The sequence below is a fragment of the Berghia stephanieae genome, chromosome 5 (assembly GCF_034508935.2).
Source record: "Berghia stephanieae isolate SIO BIC M18660-M18661 chromosome 5, UCSD_Bste_1.3, whole genome shotgun sequence".
Classification (NCBI taxonomy): domain Eukaryota; kingdom Metazoa; phylum Mollusca; class Gastropoda; order Nudibranchia; family Aeolidiidae; genus Berghia; species Berghia stephanieae.
This window is the reverse complement of record NC_088364.1, coordinates 5,060,543-5,085,348: the sequence shown is the minus strand read 5'-3', so window position 1 is coordinate 5,085,348 and position 24,806 is coordinate 5,060,543. Positions and strand designations below refer to the sequence as shown.

Here is a 24,806-nt window from a genome sequence, read left to right as displayed (position 1 = left end):
GACACAGCAATTACCTCACTGCCTACTATGGGAGGTCAGTAACCCCACCCAGAAAGATGTAACTGTCAACGTTTTTAATCATGTCAATATGACAACATCGGTTGAGATGTAGGGAAATCGAGCACCTTTAAATCGCAATTCTCTTTCTTACACATTTAGGCAGACTTTGAAACACGTCAAGAGCTAAAAAAAAAAATTAAATCCAAAGGATTTGAACATAAATAATTTCTATCAAATTAAAAAAAAGAACGAAACGCTTACCAATACCAAGGAATATTGCGGCTCAAAACCCTTCATCAGTCAACAACAATACAGTTAAAAGACAAGTTTTAGATTTGGGAATTTGTTCTCTTCTGAAGCTAATGACCAGATGGGTGACAAGGATCATATAACTCTGACCCTAGGACTTTACCCTTTGATATCCTTGGGTAAGGCATGTCACACACCCAGTTGTTGGTTTTAATAGAATGAGTACCCATTTATACGTAGTGATTGGTATTGTAAGAGTGCTGACAGATGCTAAGGATGCCTAACAAGCAGTTTGTACTGTATGTTATGGAAATAATTTGTTTCCACACGGAATGCTGTGTGTCAGAGGGGGTGGGGGGAATAAATGGAGCAATATGAAGAAGGCCATTTAACATGATGAGGATGGTAAATATCGAACTCTTAAAAAGCTGTGTATGAAACAGTGCCAGACAAATCAAAAAAGGAAAATACAAGAAAAAAAGAGACAGGCTGGGGTTTTTTTTTTTTTTTTTTTTTTTTGGGGGGGGGGGGGGGGGGTTGATTTTATCCTGTTCTTTTCTTAGGCAGGTTGATATTTTGGGATGATCTTTTTCTTTCTGCTTTGTCTAAAAAGTCATAAACAAAAATGAATATGACAGGTTAATACAAAAAGAACAAAATACCAAGCACGGAACGTTTCGGGCTCAATAACGATATCGTTTTTTTGCTGTTTTCTGAAGAATGTTTTTTTGAGTCCGAAACGTTCTGTGTTTGGTATTTTGCTCTATTTTGAGACTGTTATAATCATTTTTATCTATTTCTTCTAGCAGCTTAGTATCGCTTTGCTTTGCCTAGAACTGTTTCATACAAACTTTTTCAGATTTTTATCTTACACCAGTGCCTGCTCCCTAGTTTGTCACTTCCATAAACTTTTTGTTTTTAAGGGTTTTACAACTCTTGCATCACATTTAGGTCATATCAGCGCCAGTAAAAAGGAAGAAAATTGGATGGTAATAACATTTCAGATGAACAATTAAAAGGAAATGAGGAGTAAGTAAGACAAAGGGGAAATGGTTCAAATAGGGAACAGATGTAGATTCCAAGAGCACTCTATCAGTGTACTTAGTTTGAGATCACCTAAAAGTCTCACCCCGACACTAGCACAAGATCCCACTAAGAGGAATACATTCAAATGTTTACAAATAATATGTATAAAATAAAAAATAACAGTACATAAAAGAGAGATGATTTACAAGGAAAAAAAATATAATCTCCAAAAACTATAACTATACATTCAACTGTTTCCCTCCCAGCCAAGGACTCCAGCCTTGGTCAGGACAAAACTAAGTAATCTCATCCCAAGACCAAGACAGAAAGCAATTGGAAAACAGATACAGGGGATAGAAGAGACAGCAAGTACTTCCCCGCCCACTATGGGATATCGGGAACCCCACCCAGACTTCCATTAAAAAGTGCATCTTTAAATTAATGTATTTTTCATTGTTACCTTGCATGTTGTATGCGCCCGAGTAGTCGGTCGTGGGCTGGTTGGGTGGGGGCATGGCCGAGTAACCACCTGTCTGACTCTCTAAACCAGGGGCCATCATGGGTGGCATCTGGCCGGGCATGGAGGTGGTGGGGGCCGTCACCAACTGGCCAGGGAGGTTGGAGAAACCACCTGGGGAAGGTATGGAAAGAAAGAAATGCGGGCTAGTAAACAATATTAGTAAGATTAGATTTCTTAAGAATAGAACAAGATGGCAGAGAACAAAGTATAGTGGCGTCCCCAAGTGGTCTTGGTTAAGCAGATGATGGCAATGTTGAGAATCATCAGTGACAATGATTGTAAAACTCTAGCCCTTTCATTGTTTCTTTGTGTGAGTCTCTCAACAAACATCACCCTACTTGACTTATGCGAATGGTTATTGTGAATGAAAGATAATTGATATTCTAAAAATGATAGTAAATGATTCCTTAAGAATGCACTTTATAAATGTTCGTTAATTAAGTTGTAAAAGCAATTATGACAACTCCATCAATGTCAACTCTCACTTTATATCAACATTTGGACAATATTTCCCTTGTTGTCTTAAACCGTCACTAAATGTCTGATCTTAATTATATAAAAAGATATGAGGGTTTTTTTTTAACGACAGGATTTTAAAGCAAAAGGATAGGATTTTTTAAAAGAAAAAAAGAATTGACTTGTCGAAATCGTAAGAGAAAAAAAAAAAAAAAACTTTTTGAGTTCAACATGAATAAAAATTGAACACATTTATTGAACAAGAGAATTATGAATCTATGACTTAGCAATGGAGTAGAATATTTTGGCCTTAAACTGTATCAAACAAAAACCTGCTAGAAAAAAAAAGTGCGAATATAGAGACCTGAAGAGGAGGCATTGAAAAGCTGATGAAATAACAGGGTTGAATGTGGGGTCAAGTAACAAAAATGGCTTCTGATAAGACTAATAGAGAGGAGATCCAATGTATCAACCATGTGTGCTGCTCACGCACAAAGAAGAAAAGTAAGTAAGACATGAAAGTAGACTAGAAATAAGTTAGAAGTCAACATTTTAAGTCTAATGTGTCAGTAATAAATATTAATTTAAATCACAAGCTTTACCCATATTGCCTGCCAAGTTGGAGTGAGGTGGTAAACTCATCGGCCCTTGATCCATCTGGCAAAAATAAAGCCATATGTCAAAAACATAAGTCAGTTGTTGTTCAAGATGATGTTAATGATGACGATGACGATGATGATGATAATGATTATGAATGATGGTGATAATGAGACGACTAAATAACTTTATAATTGAAAAAAAAACAACCATCAATATTTTTCGAATTAACATTTCTAAGTTTAATAAGTTTCTGACTCCCTGCATGGGATGGTAACCTTGGGAATACTGATGTTATTAAAATCAACATAGTCCTCAAGTTTGGAACTAAAATTACCGGAGGTTCTAAAAAGATATTATGAATTTGAAACCTGTTTAAAAACCTTGTGTAATAAGAAATTGAATAAGATAATTAGAGATGAAAGTCATACTCTGTACCCTCAAATCAAATGGGGCAATAGATGTTATAGGGCATTGTACTTAAAAGCAAACAAAGAACACAATAGCAAATCATTACTACCCGCTACAATTAGGAATTATCAAATGTCATTTGTTAATTGATAATGCAAATTAATATTATTGGTATGTAGTGTAAACGCTTCTTTATTGGATTAACATTATTATTTCACTTAATAAGTGGGAACGTAAATAAGTGCTATTATGAGAATGAATGATCTGTATGTCCTCTACGACACTAAATGCCATCCAGTTCATGATACATTGTTAATGTTATGTTGTATAAACATCTACCCTGCTCAATAACTTTATCTTTTATCTTGAGCCATGTGAAATATTACTATTATTTTTATTATAATAATAATAATAATAATAATAATAATAATAAAATAATAATAATAAATTTAAAAATAATAAATAATAATAATAATAATAATAATAATAATAATAATTATTATTATTATTATTATTATCATAATAATAATAATAACAATAATTTGATACTTTATTTAATCCTTTCAAAATTTCCTTGCCCAAAACCTTTGCTCTTTGATGACAGCATCTCTCACCTGTCCATGATATCCACCACCAGCCTGTGGCATCACACCTTGTGCTGGGTCAGGGGGGACGTAATTTCCACTGGGAGGGGGAGGCTGGGTGCCTCCTGGACCAGGGTATCCATGTTGAGGACCCATTGTAGTTGTGTTCGTATTGTACATTCCAGAAGGTGGGCCTCCAATGCTGGCCGGTCCTCCTCCCATTGGCTGAAAGATAGAAAACAAACCAAGGGGTAATGTTTGTTTTTAAGGGTTTTACGGCGCTTGCAACACATTTAGGTTATATCAGCGCCAGTAAAAAGGAAGAAAATGGGACAGTAAAAAGTTCTAGAATTACAATTAAAGCATCCAAGAAAAAGTAAGACAAAGGGGAACTGGGAACAAATATGGATCAGATGTAGATTCCAAGAGCATACCATCAATGTTCTTAGTTTGAGATCACCAATAAGTCTCATCCGGACACAAGCACGGCCCCCACTAAGAGGAATACACTCAAATGCTTACAATATAAATTAGAACAAATATAATAATACATAACAGAGAGATGATTTACAAGGAAAAAAAATATCTCCCAAAACAATAACTATGCATTCGACTGTTTCCCTCCCAGCCAGGACCCCGACCAGGGCCAGGACAAAACCAAGCAATCTCATTCCAAGACAGACAGAATGCAAGTTGGAAAACATATATAGGGGGATAGAAGACACAATAAGTACCTCCCTGCCCACTAGGAGGTAGGAACCCCACCCAGAAACCAAGGGGGTAAAACAAGTCAAAGTCATACAAAGCTGCAAGAAGAGGTGGACTGTAAAAAGTAATAAAAAGAGTCATGAATAGAACAGCTTCAAAAATGAACAAAATACCAAACACGGAACATTTCGGGTTCAAAACCCTTCTTCAGCAAACAAACAAAAAAAACATTGAAAACATAAATAATAATAATAATAATAATAATAATAATAATAATAATAATAATCATAATAATAATAATAATAATAATAATAATACTTGATTGCACCCCAAAAAGGAAATTTTTTGCACAGACGTGTTATAATTTACACAATAAGATAAAAAGATAATGGAAATATGATGTATATATAAAAAAGGAGCAGTTCCACAACCAGAGCCGCGCTTCATATGAATAATTTCAACACTGTAAAATAATTAAAACTGTCACAATAAATTGATTAATAAGTGGGAATAAATTACTTAAAAAACCAGATTGATAGCAGAGAAATATTTAGCATGTCCCCTCATGGGTTTCGTTTCCAAGATTTTTCTACAGAGAGGTCATACTGAATATTTCTCTGTCATCAACAAGATTTTTAGTAATGTATTTATGTTTTCATTGATTTTTTGTTGTTGGCTGAAGAAGGAAGGGTATTGCTCCCGAAACGTTCTGAGTTTAGTATTTTGTTCTTTTTTTTTTTTTTAAATTTGTTCTATTCATTTTTGTTTATCACTTTTTACAATAGGTAAAACTCGTACTGTAGTACAGACTCAAAAAGTTGAAGCTAGATTGCTGACCAACATCATAGGACTTCATTTTAAAAATATATATTAAAGCAGAATAATACATTTTTTTCATGATCTCATTTCAAGAGTCGAGAGGTGTGATGCAGTTGCCAATTTACTAATAAATGCCGTGACTTGACAAATGAGTAAAGTTGAGCTTTTTTTCTTACCCTGACCCGCACAGCAGTGAATGGGTAGCTAGGAATGTTAAATCTGGCAGAAAGTAATTTGCAATTGACTAGCATCCTATTCAAAGGGTAGCAAACAATTGGTATTGTCCATTTCACGCTATAGAAACCAGGATTAACTCCGGCTCTATGAGCCTCATGGCTCTGAAAGACTACTTAATGAGTGAGTGTAAGCTATTCTCAGTCAAAATCAAATGAGGAATTTGATTTGTAATACTTACCATGGACATGCTGGAGTAAGGGTCTGCACCAACGGTCGCTGGTGCCATTCTGTGGACTGGTGATCCATCCGTGGATCCAGTTTGTGGATTGTATCCGTGGGGAATTATGCCCGGAGCCATGCCTTGAGGTTGGGGGGGAACCATTCCAGGTCCTTGAGGGCCCATCATCTGGGGTTGTTGGTAATTCTGAATTAAGAGGAATGAAACATCAAATAAAATGATGCATTATCACCAGAAAACAATAATCTCTCAACTTGAACGCTTGGCCAAACACAAAAGGCTCTGAACGACATTAGTTCATAACAAATGTGTCTGTGACATCAAACTTTGTAGGTGCCCATTCATAGTAGAATGCAAGTTGTGTATGTGTGTGTGTGTGCGGGCTAAAAATCAATGCCAAGTAATGGTATGTAAATGAATAGAGCAGTACATGATAACTGTGTGCAGTACCTGTGGGAATCCATAGGCCTGCATCTGCCTCATGTGGGTCAAGTGTTTCTGCTGCTCCAATCTAGCAGCCATTTCCCTCTCCTGGTCTTGCAGACGCTGTAACCCCAGCTGACGCTGCATCTCCAAATATTCCTGGGTTCAAGAAAAAGAATCTTTAATCAACACAAAGTAAAACATAGCTTTGGAAAACTGTTTAAATACATCTCCAATACAGCTAGTTGAATTTCATTTTCAAATGAATCAATATTTTAGATACATTGAGATTGATAACAATCTTCACAAGCATTATGAAAAGAACAATCCTTTAAAAACAAAAAGTATCAGATAAAACATTCAGAAATATAAACAAGACAGCACCTTGACGACATCATGAATTAGGTCAAGGTTTAAAGAAACAAAATCTATCACAAAAAAATCACAAACGAGACCATGTACATTGATACAAAACACAATATTATTATGGATATGACAACAGCTTGAAAGAGAAAAACTTGATCGTGGAAAACAAGTTAAAACCATTTCGTCCCTACTTTTTCAACATAAAATCTTCCTTCCCACAAACTCACATGTTTCTTCTGTCTCATCACTTCCAATTTCTGCATCATCTGTATCTGGCGAATCCTCTCCAGTTCCTCCGCCTCCCTCCTCCTCTTCTCCCTGTGCTCCTCCCTCAGTGAATCCAGTGCCTCCCTCGCATCTCTCAGCTGGGTCAACTTGTCCTGTAGACCTTCGTAGTAGCCTATGATTAAAAGTTTTAAAATAAAAATCATGAGCTTTTAGAACAATATCTACTTAATGTACAAGATGTTCTAAACCAACAGCATCATTGACCATAAAGAATGACACATGCCATTTGTAAGCCACACACACACATATATATATATATATATATATATATATATATATATATATATATATATATTATATAATATATATATATATTATATATTATATATATATTATATATTATATTTCTTTTATTATTCTTTCTATTTCTTTTATTTTTTTTTATTAGCACAGTTTCCCAACAATTAAATCATAATTTCAAGATGAAATCTTGTAAAGCACCTTCGTTAATATTGCTCTGTATAAATTTTCTTTTTAAATCTGTATAAACTAACAATGCCTTATTTCCACCCTTATTTCTATGAATTATCTCTTCAAAAAGCTTTGGAAATGATGAAGTGTAACTCTATATGAACCTTCCATTGACCAGTGCTGATGGTGACAAAAGTGAATAAGGAGGAATATTTTGAACGATGTCCCCATTTTTAGAGCAATTGAGATGATACATCATCATTGATACTCTAGCTAACTTGTAGAGAGTGGGAAACTCCACCTGTTTGTTCCATCACATACAACTTGTCTCACTGCCAGCACAATGATTGGGGGAAGTGTATTTTTTTCTAGAGGAAATTCGTCTCTGACTCCTTCTTAACTCCAAAATCACAGATTTCCACGACTCAGAGGAAAACTATCAGCACTGATTGACAAAATCCTATTCCACATCCTCTATAGCGTCCTTCCCATCATACCTCTAGCGTCCTCTCTGTCCTGGATGTGAGTCATTAACTGTGGGTGCATCTCACTGATGACAGCAAACAAAGACTGGACAGCCGAGTCATTGGCGATGGGGCGACCTCGCTGGGAGTTGCTGCGCATACGATTCACAAAGATCTCCAAGGATCCTTGAAGGGCTGATAGAAACTGTTCCTGTGAGTTGTCGCTGTCGCCATTTTGGTACATGTGGGAGGAGATGACTTGTGGTTGCTGGTGAGATGAATGAGACAGAATAAAAATAATATAGAGATCTGGATTTTACATAGATATAAAAATAACAGATTCCTTTAATTCAACCTCAATGGGAAATTTGTCTTTAGGGTCTTTCCCAAGGGAAGACTGGAATAGCCCGGGCAGTAGCCATAGGGCAGCACTGTAAAGTGAGCTTAGGTGATGTGGCTATGTGGCAGTTATGTGGTCTTGTGGTATGACACTCGCTTTCGGATCGGAAGGTCCTGGGGTCGAGCCTCGCTCGACGCATAGTTGAGTCCTTGGAAAAGATTCTTTACTCACATTCTCTCACCGTACTCAGGTGTAAAATGAGTACCTGGTTATTAACACCGTTGTCTCTGCCCGATAAGATTGTAATATCGCCTAACAGATATCATGTCTCGTCCTATACGTTAAGTGTTGCTGTTGGCTAGGGACTCTTTGTAAAGCGTTTTGAGCATGTCTAGTGGACATTGCACTATATAAAATAAAGTATTTTTTGGATTTTCTTTTTGGACTTGCTCGAGGCCACACAGCATGGTGGGGAGTCAAACCTGGTACCGTCTGGGTAAAAAGCAAAGACTATACCACAATGACATAACTCAAGGAAGAAAAACAATGACCAAATTTTGTTCAAATGTTTCTGGGCAAATCATTTCTTGGGGAAAGTTGTTCAGCTTTGGGCATCTGGTTCTCACCAGCATCAAACCAAATTGAGGCAATGAATCACAAATAGATGAATTGAACTGTATAAAGACAATTACCCCTCCAATCTGGTTACTCGTGGCCCTGGCCGGTTCAGAGCTGGATGCGGCAGGAGCAGATGGTATAGTCGTGGGTTGCTGCGTCTGCTGTTCCTCAGACTTCTGTTGCCAGTAATGACGATTAAGATAACGAGCCAGCTCTGGATCCATGTCAGATGTGTCAATGGCTGTCATAGGCTGGAAATGCCAGTAGAAATACCATATTTATATAGATTTTATCTACTAGTTGTAATAGTATGCTCTAAGCTCTTTACATATTTGACATACCCTATAAATAATGGTAACATCTGATTTTACAGGAAAGTTTAAAACCTATTCATCATCATCATCGAATGTAAATTTACAAAAGAATTGTTTCTATGTTTTCCAATCATAAAATAAAAGGTGTGGATAGGTACAGGGGATGATTCTGACAACAAAAATATGAATCATACACAAGGTCTTTCTTTTTTCTTTTCTGTTATTCTCTAATGTTTATTTTATTTTAGAAGTTGTATGACCCTTGCAATACTTTAAGATTTCATACAGATAAATGATATTTGAGTATCGATCTCCAAAACAATTAAAGTAACAATCACATTTTTTAAAAAAACAAATTAATATACTGTGACAATTTTTTAAACACATAATATGTATGATCAAACCCATCTTTAGCCAACAACATAATATAAAACTTATAATTGCTTTATATTTATATTGAAACTTTTTGTTATTGACTGAAGTAGGATTTGAGCCCAAAACATTGACTCTTCTTGTATTCTGTTCGTTTTTGAAGTTGTTATATTCAATACATTTTCTTTTTCAATCCAAACCTTCAACAGCTAGGAATTTGCAGTAATAAACGAATTTATTGGTAAACAATTAAATGTGTAGCACAAATACAGAAATGGGGACACTGAACACAGTGACTGAAATATCAAACAATTGCATCAAAGGTAAAGTGAGTGTTGTGCAAGTGCATAGTAAATATTCCTAGGGAAGAAAAATGTCACATCCGTGATGGACATGGGTTGATCTGTGGGAAATAAACGACTAAAATTTATGAAGGATAGCAGGGACATATTTTTAAAAAGGATATTGAGAGTCAGAAGACCTAGAGTGCCAACATTGAGATTTGAAGCAATTGCTTGCTACCCTTTGGGTCAGCACCGATCTTTCTTCATGCTTATAACAGACCTGGTGACATAACAACAGCTGGGCAGTCAGATAAAAAACCTGGACTGAATCAAAGACTGACGATGGTCCCTTTGCTTGTGAATCGAGAACTCAACCAACTGAGCAATAACAACAAAAATACAAAAACTATTTTCAATCCATAAACTTAATACAGTCACTGAGAACACTGTCTGTAAGGCAGATTTTTGGGGTGAAATAAATTTTTTTTTTTTTCATTCACAATTGACTAATATTTAATGAGAAATTACAATTTACAGCTATTCCGCGTATTCACCCACCTGCCTCTAGGACCAGAGCCACCATAATATTATCATGAAAACAAGTGATCATACAGCATTCAAACATTCCATGTATTTGTTGTGTTTGTTACCTATGAATGGGTATCAGTGTCTGATGACTATCCTGATACTTATCATATAAAACAAGCGTGTTTGTGTAATGTGTCACAATGTTTTATTTATTTTAACCAGTTAACTGCTGTAACCTGAAAAAACTCGTATTTAAAAATTTGGGAGTTAAGTGGTTAAAAGGGACATTTATACGTCCCCAGCACACAAACACCAGTGATTGGTGACACACAGAAATGTAAGGGTAATCATGTAAAACACGTTTGTATGTGTGTAATGTGTCAAATCATAAATTAAAGGGGAGATTTGTGTTATAAACAGCACACAGGCATCCAACTGATAAGCAATGCATTGACTGCTGCGTGCTTTCAATGAGTCAATCAACAGTGCTACATACACCTTATACTTTGGTCCACATTTTCCCCATGTTTGCATCTTTCTTAAAAAAACTTATTTCAAGTTTATAATATTGAGATTCTTTTATTCTTTATAACCTTTACACCAAAATTACTCTATATTGAAATGGAAACTTTACACTTATGTAAACAAACTACTAAAAATGCTATGACAGCCATAGATAAATATATTTTAAAAAGAAAATGTTAGCTCAATACAAAATCATAACACCCTCTATACTATTATTTCTTATTGTTACTATGTCATAAATTGCTTATTATTATTATCATTATTATAATTATTATCATCATCATTATAATTATTATTATTACTATAATAATTACTATTATTATTATTTTCATAATTATTACTATTATTATTATCATAATTATTACTATTATTATTATTATTATTATTATTATTATTATTATTATTATCATCATCATCATTATATTATATTATTATTATTATTATTATTATTATTATTATTATTATTATTATTATTATTATTATTTTTATTATTATTATTATTATTATTATTATTATTATTATTAATATTATTATTATTATTATTATTAATATTATTATTATTATTATTATTATTATTATTTATTATTTATTATTATTATTATTATTATTATCATCATTATATTATTATTATTATTATCATTATTATTATTATTATATTATTATTATTATTATTATTATTATTATTATTATTATTATTAATATTATTATTATTATTATTATCATTATTATTATTATTATTATTACACCATCCTTGTGCCAAAAGCAGCGTTCAATCGAAAAAAAAAGCAACTATCCTTGCTCAATCTTGTATTCAAAATCTATCATGCGGGTAAAACATTTTTCAAAAGGTTGTGATCATCACATTTGGTTAAAACTATTGTTTAAAAATATGCTGATGTGAATTTATCCTTTAAACTCTTCACGGATGGGTGAAATTTAATACTAGTTCTCTTCCCCTCTGACACATTTCTTATTATTATTCACAATGCATGCATCCCAGCATTCACTCAATCAATCTACTTCCTGTTCTTTCATATTTTATTCAAATCAAATCACAATCCATGTGTAGCAACTTTTTTCATTTCAAAATATAAATCCCCTCAGAACCACTAGACCCATGGAACAAGAGCAATGGCTTGCTACCCTTCGGTTACGACACCAGTCAATGACAAGAATTTTCAACCACAGTTAACACACCCAGCTACCCATTTGTTGCTGGGTTGACTGAGAGGTCAGAAACCCGGAATCGATACTAGTCCCTTTGTTTGTGAAGCAAGTGCTCTTCCAAAGAGCTTTCAGGAATCCCTCAGATAATCATCTATAAATACTAATTTACTATTACTAGTTGTTATTACAATAATAATAAGGTGTCATCACATCACTCTTATCATATCTTATCTTATTAAGGCGATTCTACAAAAAGTAACTCAAATTTTAGTTTAACACCTGAATCAACAAACTTGTAATCCATCACCTCAAATCGATATTATGTTGGTGTAATCTCGAGGCTGAAAATTGAATTAATAGTCCAAAATATGAAACTTGGCTTAAATTTATACTATTATTTACAATAATAAATAGAATTCCTTAAACGATGAAAGGCTGAAATTACACATTTTCAGATCATTTTAACCATTTAAGTATTTATTTCACTTTGACATAATACCAATTTGAGGTGCTGGGGCATGTTTTAATTTAGTTAAAAGTCGTTTTCAAGAATATTTTTGACAAATTGAGGGCCATCTTAATTCATCCATATTTGAAGAAAAAATTTCTGGCAAATATGAAAAAAAACTTGTATTTTGTCAGAAAATGGCTTAAAGACTACTAAGTCATTTATTTCTAAATTTCAAACAGGCATATCTGGCATACCCTCCCTATCAATATATAAATACTTACAGCCACATTAGAAGTGGTCTTGGCCGGGGAGACAGGCCTGTCATTTGCCGGTGCCTTGTACACGCCGTAGTTTGATCTCAGGCGTTCCCTCTGGATGGAACAATTTAATAATTTTTTTACAAGAAGCTACAACAATGTTCCTATATTGTGAGAAATACTAGGAAAAAAAGTGGGGGACAATGTGGATTCTGCAAGGCCAGTTTGTTCCAAAGCAAGGAACTTGTGAGAGAAGCAGTACATAGATCTACGTCTTCCATAAAATCATATCGTATATAATATCATAATATACCGTATCATCCCCACTCTGCCAAACACAGACATATTGATATTTCACATTTTGGCCAGAAACTTATAATATCTCATATATTGATTGACTAAAATAATTCTCATAGATTTCAAAACCTGAGGCTTCAAAAAAGTATTGTATGTGCCTTCACAAAAAAAAATAAAAGTCCTTCAGAGCCATTAGGCCCATGGAACCGGAGGTTGTCCTGGTTTCTATGGTGTGAAGCCGACAAAAGCAACTCCTGACTACCCTTTGGATAGGACACTTGTCTATCGCAAAGTGCTTTCCACCCAGTCTAACAGACAATCACTGCTGGGTGGACAGGGAGAGAGGGGGTGGGGGGGGTCAGTTTTTCCAGGATTCTTCTTTTTCTTTCCCCCCCCCCCCCCCCCCCCCATGATATCTTTATGGCTGAAGGTCAACAAGATGTATCTTCCAGGATTGAACCCAACATTCAAGTGTGAAGCGAGGGCTCTACAGACTGAGCTATCGAGACCCCCGCCTTCAAAGAAATCTCAGGTTAAATAATATTTGTCAAGTCAAAGCTTATTTCAATCAATCAATATATAAGGTAAAACTTTTCTGGCCAAACTTTAATTTTAAAAGTTAGTTTGTCAGTGTACCGTAGTACATGTTCTTACAATTTACTTAGTACTTCTATTTATTTATTTTTTTATAATTATGCCCTTCCGCCACGACATCATAAGATATCATCACCAAGGCTTTCCTATTTTGTTAGTATCTAAGAAAACAGGAGAAAAGAAAAATTGAAGAAGTAGACAAATACAAGCATAAGCCTCACAATCACACTAGTTTTGTAAGGCATCTACAAGTGAATATAACGCTGGGTGAGATATGATAACTGACAGTTGTTGAATATTGTATCCTTTTGGATAATAGAATTCCTCACCCCCCCCCCCCCCCAACCCTGAACTCCTGGAGACAGTAGGGCACAAGATTAGTCTTCACTTTGCTGAATGTAAAGAGTTCAATTCCCCCCACCACGTTGCGTAAACTTAAGCAAGTCACCTCATCCTAGCTCACAACAGCTATCGCTTTGGAAAAAAATGTCTCCATGCAATAATTTAATCTATTAATTACTATTTATTTATTTATTTATACACACACACACACACACACACACACACACACACACACACACACATATGCACACAAAGACATTCACAGAAACACATTTCAGAGCTTGATAAAATCAAGTGTACTGTTTAACAGCAATATTTTAAGAATGTGATACAGTTCATAGGGATGATATGGTATATTTTACATCAAGACCATGAGGAGTTCAGAATTTGAATATCGAAAGCAACAAGGAATACAGTGCAAGAAAAAGAAGATGAAAAAATAAATACTAAATAAATAAATAAAACAAAGGCAAGAACTTTGAGGACAGACTTCATACACTATACCAGCCTGTAGTTGCTGTGGATACTAAGCTGATATACACTGTGGTCTATAATAAGTATTGAACCAAAATGAGTTTAATAAAAACAAGCTTCACAGAGAATGATTCTGGATCAAAACCCTGATCCAGCAAACAATAGTAACAATTAAAACTGGAACACTGCATACAAAATCTGTCTACCTGAATTTTACAAAAAGTATTACCGTTTTAAGGAAGAAGGGTTTTAGTCAGTAATGTCTAGTGTTAAATATTTTTATTATTCCACCCCTCTCATTGGAAAACCCTATCATTTCTTAGTAAATACGCAATAGCTCGTTGCGTTATTTGGCACAATAAAAATAACTTGTTTAATAAATACAAAGAGATGAAAGAATCGTATATTCTTGAATGGAACTTTTATGCCCATTGTACCTGAGGTTGAAAAAACTGGAATGTTTGTATATGATGCTTACTCATCCTTTGTTTTCTTCTTTTTTTAATCCACTATGCTCAATGTCATTTCCATATTCATATCCGACACAATCATAAATTCTTTGGAGATTTCTGATCCATAAACCATCCCAAATTCAAATTATATCGCCATCCCCAATATCTAATCTGCTATTTTTATGAATGTCAAGTTCCTAGATCCTGTCGTAATCGGGGTAGGATGCTATACAAAAGTAATTTATTATTATTATTGTTATTGTACACTGTGGAATGGCAACTGGATAAATGCAGATGGGTAAGAATTTATCAAAATATCAAAAGAATTTTTATTAATATTTTTTATGCCAGTTTGAGCAGGATTAAACAGATGATGTCGAATCCTATATATTAAGTATTACTTTTGGCTTTGGACCTCTAGTTACAGAGGGAGGGGGGAGCAGAAAAAAACACTGTCTTTTTGGTCCACTTGCTAGTGAGGTGGAGTCATCGAGACCACCAAACTTAGAAATATCAATATACAAAGAGCATGGATCCTATTATGCTAAGTTTTAGCAATATATACCCCCTCCCTTCCCCCTACATACACACACACAAACAAGTAAGTTTTATATATAAGACTTCAGGAAAGTATTTTCAAAATATGACAGAAAATTATAATGCTACCAAGGGAAATAATCAAATTAAAACATCAACTTTTTTTTTTTTTCAAACTCAATGTCAGTTTTAAAAAACAATTTTTCAAACAAATTCAACTCAATCTGCACATAAATTTTCATGACTTCATTCTCTTGTACCCAAAGAATGAAAACTACAATTTAGATATTTATTTTTTGGAGTTAGAGAAAGAAATATAAAAAAAGTTACACTGAAAAACATGTTATCTTTTTTCTGTGGCGCAATACCCACTTAAGTACTCAAGCACTTTAAAAGGAGTCTCAAGCAAGCAGCAACATTTTATGTGTAGACCGAAAGGTGTAATCATGATTTCTGTATAACTATAGCATCCACTTTGTATGAGGACACGTCTTGTTATAATGCCCACTTTATCAAAATCCCAAATGAAGTGGTCTAAGCTTTGCTGTATATGTTTTGGCTTGGTGATTTTGGAAAACTACTTGACAAAGATATCTTGACACTCAGAAAAGATTTTATTTCACAGAGGATGGTTGGGGGTGTACTATATCATTAGTCTGCCTTGAGTCTCATCAATGGCCTAGGTTTTTTTATTTCTCTTGATATACATTATTATGCCGCTTTGACTGTTTATAAAAAATGTTCCCCTCTGCAGTGAAAGCTCTCTCATTTATCTCTGTGAGGTTCAACTAATTTTTTTTTACTGAATTATTAACTTAATCACTCAATGCCTTCATCTGGCCACCAGATATTGTAGTTTTGCTGTTTTGTTTTTCTTCCTTTGCAATCAAAGCTCTCACTCCCATTTGTCTCTATTTTGTATTGTATTTCAATGTTGTCATATGGAAACCATACTGTGATTATCACAATAAATTTGATTATTTTAGTGGAGCAGCTGAAAACAGCACGATAAAAAAAAAATTTCTATTCAAGCAAGCCTGACACGGGCAGACAAAACTAACCAAAAAAAAAAGATCTGTATATTTTGGGTGGGGGAGGGGGTAGGGGGGGGGGGGGGAAATTAAATGGAAAAAAATCTGTATGACTCCATATTGCATGTGTACTATTCTTAGCTATATAAATTATCCCTTAAAAACACTTTAGAATGTTATGGTGTGATTAAGATTTGTCAAATATCCCTTTCTTAGTCCAAATCCAATATTTTTTTTAATCTAATTTTTTTTAATTGGTTAAAAATCCTAACCTGGAGGGGGAAAAAAACCTTTGGCCAAATAGGTCTAATAATCTACATATACCAAATAAATCTATATAGATAAAACTAAATTGACGTCACACAGCTCTTGTTGTTGTTTTTCGCCATTTTTATGAGTAGTTCTCACTAAAAACAGTATTTATCAGGTTACACATTGTTTTGTGTGTTGGTACAATATATCCAGCTGGTGGATGTTGTGAGTTTTCTAACTAAATGCATATCATAAAAAATGGCAGGTCTGGGAAAGCGAATCGGACAGGCACAGTAACAGAATACAGAAAGATATTCTACTTTAAACTAAAATATGAATGAACTGAAGAACACAGATATAGTCGCATGTCAAACATAATCATTAAAAAAAACAAAAAAAAACAAAAAACATGTTACAATATTCCAGACAGATAATGTAGCCACAAAGGTGAATAACAAATCATAGATGGACACATGTTATATAGATAGGCAGCCTTTTACTTTTCACATCGATATAGAAAATAATATGACACTCCAAATAGACCAATCTGGCAAAGCCGATAGATAACCAGCAAGCCAACCTCACCTGTTTTTTCAAGATCTTCTTTTCCGATGCACTCTTACACCATATGGTATAAGGTGTGTGATTTAGAAAGGAAGAAAGAGAGGGAAAAGGGGGGGAAAGCATTAGGTAAATGGTAAAGAAAGAGAAAAGGTTAGAAGGAAAGAAAGAAATAAAGATAAAGAGAATGAATGGATGAATGAAAGAAAAAAGAAAGGTTTCATAAAGTAAATATTAGAGGCTGAAATAATTTTTTTTAAATAAGAAGGAAAAAAAAGCACCCTAAGATAAATGGTTTTAAAAAAAAAGGGATGAATGTTGAGAAATTTCTTATATGAAATCAAATGTTAGAATTATCAATGACTTAAAATATCACCAATTGTCTCCAAAATCTCAATTCCAAATGCCTAAAACAGACAACAGCAACAGCCTAATCCTACACAATGTTTCACCAATGAATTCCAGGAATTCCTCCTCTTGAGATTTCCTGTTTGACCATGACAATTCATTTCAAATTTCAAAGAAGATGATCTTTTCATTGGGTTGTAGGTTGGGGAGAAACCAGTCCTAGCCATGCAGTAAACTTGTTACTCTTTTATGCCATGGCGCCCTTTGGGGCTTGATATAGAAATAAATAATTTGCTTTAGACGATTTGCTTGCTACCCAATGGAAATGAGAGACAATGTACTTTCCACCAAATCTATAATAGACCTAACAACCTAATCACTTCTTAATTATTCGAGGGACAGGAGAAGTAATTTATGGCAAATATACCAAATTCATTTACATGTAAGTCTATCTATGAATCATAGTCCCTTATCATCAAATTTCATTTCTTTTTTTAAAACATGTAAATAAATAGAAAGTAAAATACTGCCTACTTCCTTCTCCTTGCTTTCATGCTCAGACTTGGACAGAGCCAAAGCAAGCTGCAGCTCATCTTCTTCTTGCTGTTCTTGCTCCGATTTGGATGGTGGTGCCTGCAATAATGGGTCAAAGGTTAGATTGCGCTCTGTCAATGGTCTGCGCTGCAAGAAGACAAGACAAAAGCAACATAGCGAGCAAAAAAAAAAAAACAACAACAACAAAAGGAAATCAATTGCATAAAGTAAGCAAACGAAAGCTGCTAGAATATAGATAAATCACAAAAGCAAACAAAAGAAATGAAAAAGTCAAATTTGATTTCTCTTGATGCTGAAATATAATATAAAGCACAGTTAAAGCAGATTTTTTTATTTTAAATCAATAAATAAAGAACAACTGATGTGAAAATGACATCTAAAATAAAATTTATAATATTGAAATTTTAAAATAAATTAAAATTTAACATCAATAGTATTTATGAAAAGACGTTAGAATTCAAAATGTCAAAACAATGTAATAACACATACTATTACTAAAACATGTTTTGAGGTGTTTTAAATTAAAAACTAGTGAAAAACAAAAAAAATTAACAAATAAAAATAAAAACAGAAAGAAAAAAATTACAAATATTTCAATGCAACATTAATAAATAACAAAAGTGTACAGGTAAACAAGATGTTGTTCTAACATCCATAGGCAATAAAGCAGACAGAATGAATTAAAAATGTGTTGAGAACAAGCAGAGCATGTTTACACTTAAACAGAAAACCTGTATTTTTCAAACAATAAACTCTCCTGTTATCTGTCTGACTGTAACCCCAGACCATACCGCTCTCACTAAGGCATCGGATAAATAATGGGAGAGTTTATTGTGTGTTAAGATTAGAGTGAAATCAAACACTGCTTATAAAGAAGGCTTAACAAATTTGTGAGATACAAAACACATAACAACAAGAGTTGATATAAACCAAAATACTTCTACCAATTGGATTTGTTTTTAAATTTAAAAAATAAAATATCATTCAATAACATTATTTATTCTGAGCCTCTTGATAACCAGTCGTATAAAAATATTTTTAAAAATAGAATACTGTTTCTCAAAAGGAGACATTATATACATGACCCTTAATAATCATTGTTTGTCATAGCAGGAATTTGTGCAACTCTTAAATTAAAGCTCGGAGAAAATATAAGTGAAACAGTCAATATGAGTTTTCCATATGAACTTACCTGGGATTGTTTAGATAAAGGGCTATTCAAATACTCTGCTGGTAGGTCATCCTCTTTCTTGTCCCTAATAAGTATTTTAGAAAATAAACTGTTATAATAACTATTATTAAGAGGAAGAGAATGGAAACTGTTTATAATACTTATATAATAACTATTATAAACAGTTTCCATTCTCTTCCTCTTTTATATCCAGACAATATTTTTGTATATTCTATACTCTACATGGGCGGTGAAGTGGCCGAGTGGTTAAGGCATTGCACTGTGATCCGGAAGGTTCCGAGTTCGAGCCCTGCTTCGGGCACTTTCGTTTTTTATCTTGGGCAAGATTATTAACCCCCAATTTGCTCACTTGGACAACATAGGTGATTCCTATTGATATCAGACATCCTGTTTGATGGATTATCTATATTCCTTCATGGAAAGCCCAGGCAACGGGATCTTATGGTACTCTACATGCCGTCACAACTTACATCATAGTGATTCTTCCTCTTGTCAATTCAGACACTATTTTTGCTTATTATATCATTTCTATACATTAAAACCTACATACTTTATTTATTTATTTATTTATTTTTAAGGGTTTTACGGCACTTGCAACACATTTAGGTTATATCAGCGCCAGTAAAAAGGAAGAAAATGGGATAGTTGAAAGTTCTAGAATTACAATTAAAGCACCCAAGAGAGAGTAAGACAAAGGGGAACTGGGAACAAATAGCGATCAGATGTAGATTCCAAGAGCATACCACCAATGTACTTAGTGTGATATCACCTATACGTCTCACCCAGACACAAGCACAAGATCCAACAAAGAGGAATACACTCAAATGCTTACATTTCATTATACATTAAAAATAATAAATATAATAATACATAACAGAGAGATAGATGATTTACAAGGAAAAAAAATATCATCTCCCAAAATAATAACTATGCATTTGACTGTTTCCCTCCCAGCCAAGGACTCAGACCAGGTTCGGGACAAAACCAAGCAATCTCATACCAAGACAAAGACAGAAAGCATGTTGGAAATCAGATATAAGGGGATAGAAGACATGGTAAGTACCTCCCTGCCCACTGTGGAGGGAGGGAACCCCACCCAGCTACATAATTTCAGAGTAATTGTTGACAGCCTTAATGGTTTGTTTGTCAGTTTGCTTTGATTTTTTGTTAGAAAATCCAAACTATGATCAGAATAAGCTTTTAAAAATTCATTACAGAAGCAAACTCTGATAATAACTAAGTTATTTCAAGAAATATCCAATATAGAGTCAATTTTATACATGCATATAATATATATACACAAGTCCTTACTTAGCTCCCTTGATCTTGTCATAGCAGGAGTCACAAACCCTGACCTCTCTCTCAAATCCAAGTTTGGGGATGATAGAAGTCTTGGTGGTACATTTGCCACAAAACACCTCCCCACAGTTACGGCAGTGATGCTGGATAAACAAGATACAATGACTTACCATGATTAACAAATATAAATATATAATTATTTTTTTTAATCCAGGGGGGGGGGGGGGGGGGGGGGGGAATCACTCATCAATTTAAGAAGCCTGATAAATTATCATCAGAAATCCATTCAGCTAGTAAAGTGAAAGGCTATCCAAGAAGGATGGCTAAGACATGACCTTCCATCAAGTTTGAAAGACTTGGTTCAAAATAATGCATTCAGGAGAGAACGTTTTAAAAATTGGTTTCTAACCATTCTAACCAAATGACAATAAAAAATATATAAACTATCAAATTCCATTTCATCGGTAAACATCTTATATGAGATCATCAGGAAAATCTACCAATAATTTAGATTTCATCCTTCTAATGATTAAAACCCTGACATAAAATCAGTTTACAAAAGGAGTGATGTATTTCAAGTTGGAGTTAAGTCCAGAGAAAGATAAAATAGGGCATTGGCATTGCGTTCCTATCTCAACCTTGTGGGGGAAAAATAGATAACATCTCTACTTTTTGAGCATGATTGATCATTGTTTGCGAACTTTTAGTACAAAAAATCTTTTTTCGTGTTGAATTTTTTTTTAAAAACATTTTGTATCGGTTGCAATCTGTATATTGAAACATTTTATTTATTAATTTTCAATTTGTTGATATTTGTGGTTTTGTGAGATTGAAGATTTTTGTTTATCCATGATGGAATTTCTAAAACACAGATAGTCTGTCATGTTTACTTCTTGTTGTCAGATGGTTCAGCTATGAGACATACATTTCTTTGTTACTTTTCTCTTGGTTAAAACAATGATAACCTGAACAAACTAAAAGTGGGAAGAAAAAAACAAGGTAAGACTTGTGGGGAAAAAGAGTCATTTTCAAGACCACAAACCTTCCTCTGCACCACTCCAAATTGTACCCGACACCGAGAACATGTCTCTCCATCTTTCCAATCCGGTGCTTTCTCAGCATCAAACATGGCATCTGCTTCTTTCAGAGCTGGAAATTGGTGTCCTGTAATTCAAGAGAAATTTTTATTTCATCACGTAGAGATTAATTTTCAAAGAATATTAGCTTCTATGTTATTAAACTCATCTACCTTTTCTGACTAATTCAAAGCAATTGAGAGAGAGAGAGAGAGAGAGAGAGAGAGAGAGAGAGAAAGAGAGAGAGAGAGAGAGAGAGAGAGAGAGAGAGAGAGAGAGAGAGAGAGAGAGAGAGAGAGAGAGAGAGATAGAATGTCCATCTTGTACAGACAGAATTTTTTTAGAAATAGTGAAATTCATATGTGATCAAATATTTCAGATATATAAAAATAAGAAGAAGAAGAAGAAGAAGAAGAAGAAGAAGAAGAAGAAGAAGAAGAAGAAGAAGAAGAAGAAGAAGAAGAAGAAGAAAAAAAATAATAATAATAATAATAATAATAATAATAATAATAATAATAATAATAATAATAATAATAATAATAATAATAATAATAATAATAATAATAATAATAATATATAATAATAACAATTAACAATAATAAATCTTTACTGTCCACAAAATAGAAAATTTTCAGTGGTTTACATTGCTCAAACAAATATAATAGGCATATAAATGTATGAATATTATCATAATACATCGTCATACTCTTTGTCTTCTTGTTTCTGGCTTTTCAATTTTTAACTTTTGTTTATTAGTTGGAAGTAGATGGAGTGGATTGCGATCTGAGTTTCCTATATTTGTGTAGAGAGAAATTCATATTCAGGTTGACTAATAGTGTATAAGACTTTGATATTGTCAGACCATTTGCTGTTTACATAAACACATACACTTCCTCCTCAATAGTCTTAAATTAAACTTCTGTCAGAAGTGGGTGAGAGAGGGATCTAGAAATGACTTGGGTTTGAAACGAATATTTTTGTGTTCGTGGATAGCTCACACGGTAGAGCCACGCTCTCACCTGCCAGGCGGAGTTGTCGTACCAATAAGGTCGCAGGTTCAAACCCCACCACCGCCGCGAAAAATTTTTATTCTCTATTGTCTTCTGGCACTTTTCTACTCACTTCATATCTTGTTGTTACCAACATAAGTGCCTGCTCCACTCACTTTTCTGAATTAAAAATTCATGTCCATAACTCTAAAATAGACATCAAATTTGTGGTCCAATCAAAGGCTTCTCTTCAATCCAATCAAAACAAGAGACATACCTTCTGTTTTAAGCAAATAAAATGTGTCTTCCACAGCTTTAAGCTTTGGTTCATTACGAAAGGCATGAGACCAAACTTGGATCAGTTCCAGAATTTTTTCCTTGACGGGGTCATTTCGGATCTTAGAAAAAGAAAGATGGAAAACTAGTTGTTTTGGGACATTTAATAATAACACATGAAGAAAGAAAGAAAAAAAGAAATAAATAAATGAGGATATCAGACAGAACAGCCTTTAATTTTTTTCTTAAATTCCCAGTCATTTTTCATTAATTCTTTCTGATTAAGCCATAAAAGTGGAGGGTTTTTGGGGTTTCATTTTTTTTTAATTTTAAAATAAAACCAACATCATGCATTACGAAAACAATGAAATTAGGATTAATAACAATTTCACCATGCCTGCTTGTGTGATTGAAAAATGTAAAGGCAATCTAACAATTTACTTTGGCAAAACAAGAAAACAAAAAAAAATATGCATAGGTAAACAGGTCATTGAATTTTATCTGTGAAACAGGAGAAAAGTTATAAAATTTTAGCAAAGGTCAATAAATCAGAAAAAAATAAACAAGAAAACTTTTAGCACACAAACAGAAATGAATTTGGACTGTTTAAATCATTTATAATTGCACTCTGTCTCAACTATAACATCCAATTGACTTTGTCTATTACTATTTATAACAGAATCATGTATGTTGCTAAACGTCAACTATAATTTAAGAAACCAAATCAGAGAAAACTCTCTGGTTTCATTGCATGTGAATCTAGGTATATATGATTCGATGAAATGATGCAAAATAAGAAAAAAAGAAAAAAAATTTAAGAAAATAAAAAAAACCAAAGGTCTTTTCCAACCTCTGCTTATGGTAAACCACCACAGAATATACATTTCCCTTTGCCTACAAACACATACGTAAAAGTAAACTAGAAATATGTATCAGAAATAGATGGCAGGAGCAAACCTTGAGTTTAGTGTAAAAACAGTTAAAAATCAAGTCCCATCTAGACAGACAGACACAAGACGTCCACATTCAAATATTACCTTGGCTTGATCTCTCATAAATTCCATAAACTCTTTGGTAGCCAGCTCAGTATGGACTCCATCCCCACAATTCTTTACCACAGCCTCCAATAACTGGATATACAATACAATTAAAATAAAACTTTTTAATTAAATAAAATCTTGATCCCTAGATATACAATCAAAGTAGTCCTTCAGAGCCATAACGCGTATAGAGTTAAACGATCAAAGAGTAATTGCTTGTTACTCTTTGGATAGGACACTGGTCTATTCTGCCAGACCCAGCCACACAATCACTACTGGTAGACAAGAGGTCAGTAAAAAAAATGTCTGGAAATAACTTATTGTCCAAAATATGGTTTTTAAAATAAGTAATAAATAAAAAGGGAAAATCAATATCAACTTTGGAAAATCAGTCAAATCAGTTTCAATCCATCGCATTAAAAAAAATGAACAAAACTTGCCTGGAGGGCATACAGGCTGACATGGGGATTTTCCATGACAATCTTCTTTTTGATTGCTTGTAAAGCTGGCTTGGGTCTGAAAATATAAAGTAACACACAAAATTACCATTATCACTGGCATTAATCTTTAAAAAAAAAAAAATCCCTTTATTCATCCCATAGGGGTAATTTTTCTCTAGGGTCTATTCAAAGGGAAGACTGGAATAAACCAGGCATCAGCCGCAGTGCAGCTTGGTGAGCGAGGTGACTTGCTCAAGGCCACACAGCGCATCGGCGGGTGATCAAACTCGGAACCATACACAGCAGAGACCGTACTGCTGAGCCACGTGCCCCCAATTTATCAAAGTTTTTAAAATTTCTTTTCCATGTATAGTTGATGACTGGATGGAACATTCCTTCAAAACTGTTAGACATATTATGATCAATCGACTCTTGATTGAGAAATAAGATTCAGACTA

At 33.8% G+C, this 24,806-nt stretch overlaps 1 protein-coding gene across 9 annotated transcripts in view; it reads right to left on the bottom strand.

The window, feature by feature from the left end:
- Positions 1–24,806, bottom strand: part of LOC144972273 (hepatocyte growth factor-regulated tyrosine kinase substrate-like) — a 38,408-nt gene that overhangs the window by 5,461 nt on the left and 8,141 nt on the right. For 2 of the 9 annotated variants that reach the window (XM_078913357.1, XM_078913352.1), the window contains exons 3-19: positions 24,349–24,424; positions 23,906–23,998; positions 22,870–22,990; positions 21,570–21,691; positions 20,540–20,670; positions 19,229–19,292; positions 18,016–18,114; positions 17,158–17,190; positions 12,618–12,707; positions 8,770–8,946; positions 7,771–8,005; positions 6,802–6,974; positions 6,236–6,367; positions 5,786–5,971; positions 3,874–4,068; positions 2,854–2,908; positions 1,736–1,906 (exon numbers count right to left, since the gene is read on the bottom strand). In XM_078913357.1, the coding sequence (XP_078769483.1) occupies positions 1,736–1,906; positions 2,854–2,908; positions 3,874–4,068; positions 5,786–5,971; positions 6,236–6,367; positions 6,802–6,974; positions 7,771–8,005; positions 8,770–8,946; positions 12,618–12,707; positions 17,158–17,190; positions 18,016–18,114; positions 19,229–19,292; positions 20,540–20,670; positions 21,570–21,691; positions 22,870–22,990; positions 23,906–23,998; positions 24,349–24,384 (2,113 nt within the window). In that variant the 5' untranslated portion in view covers positions 24,385–24,424. Of the gene's footprint in view, positions 1–1,735; positions 1,907–2,853; positions 2,909–3,873; positions 4,069–5,785; positions 5,972–6,235; positions 6,368–6,801; positions 6,975–7,770; positions 8,006–8,769; positions 8,947–12,617; positions 12,708–17,157; positions 17,191–18,015; positions 18,163–19,228; positions 19,293–20,539; positions 20,671–21,569; positions 21,692–22,869; positions 22,991–23,905; positions 23,999–24,348; positions 24,425–24,806 lie in introns of all 9 variants that reach the window. The other 7 variants (XM_078913356.1, XM_078913350.1, XM_078913358.1 and 4 more) reach the window with 5 other exon arrangements.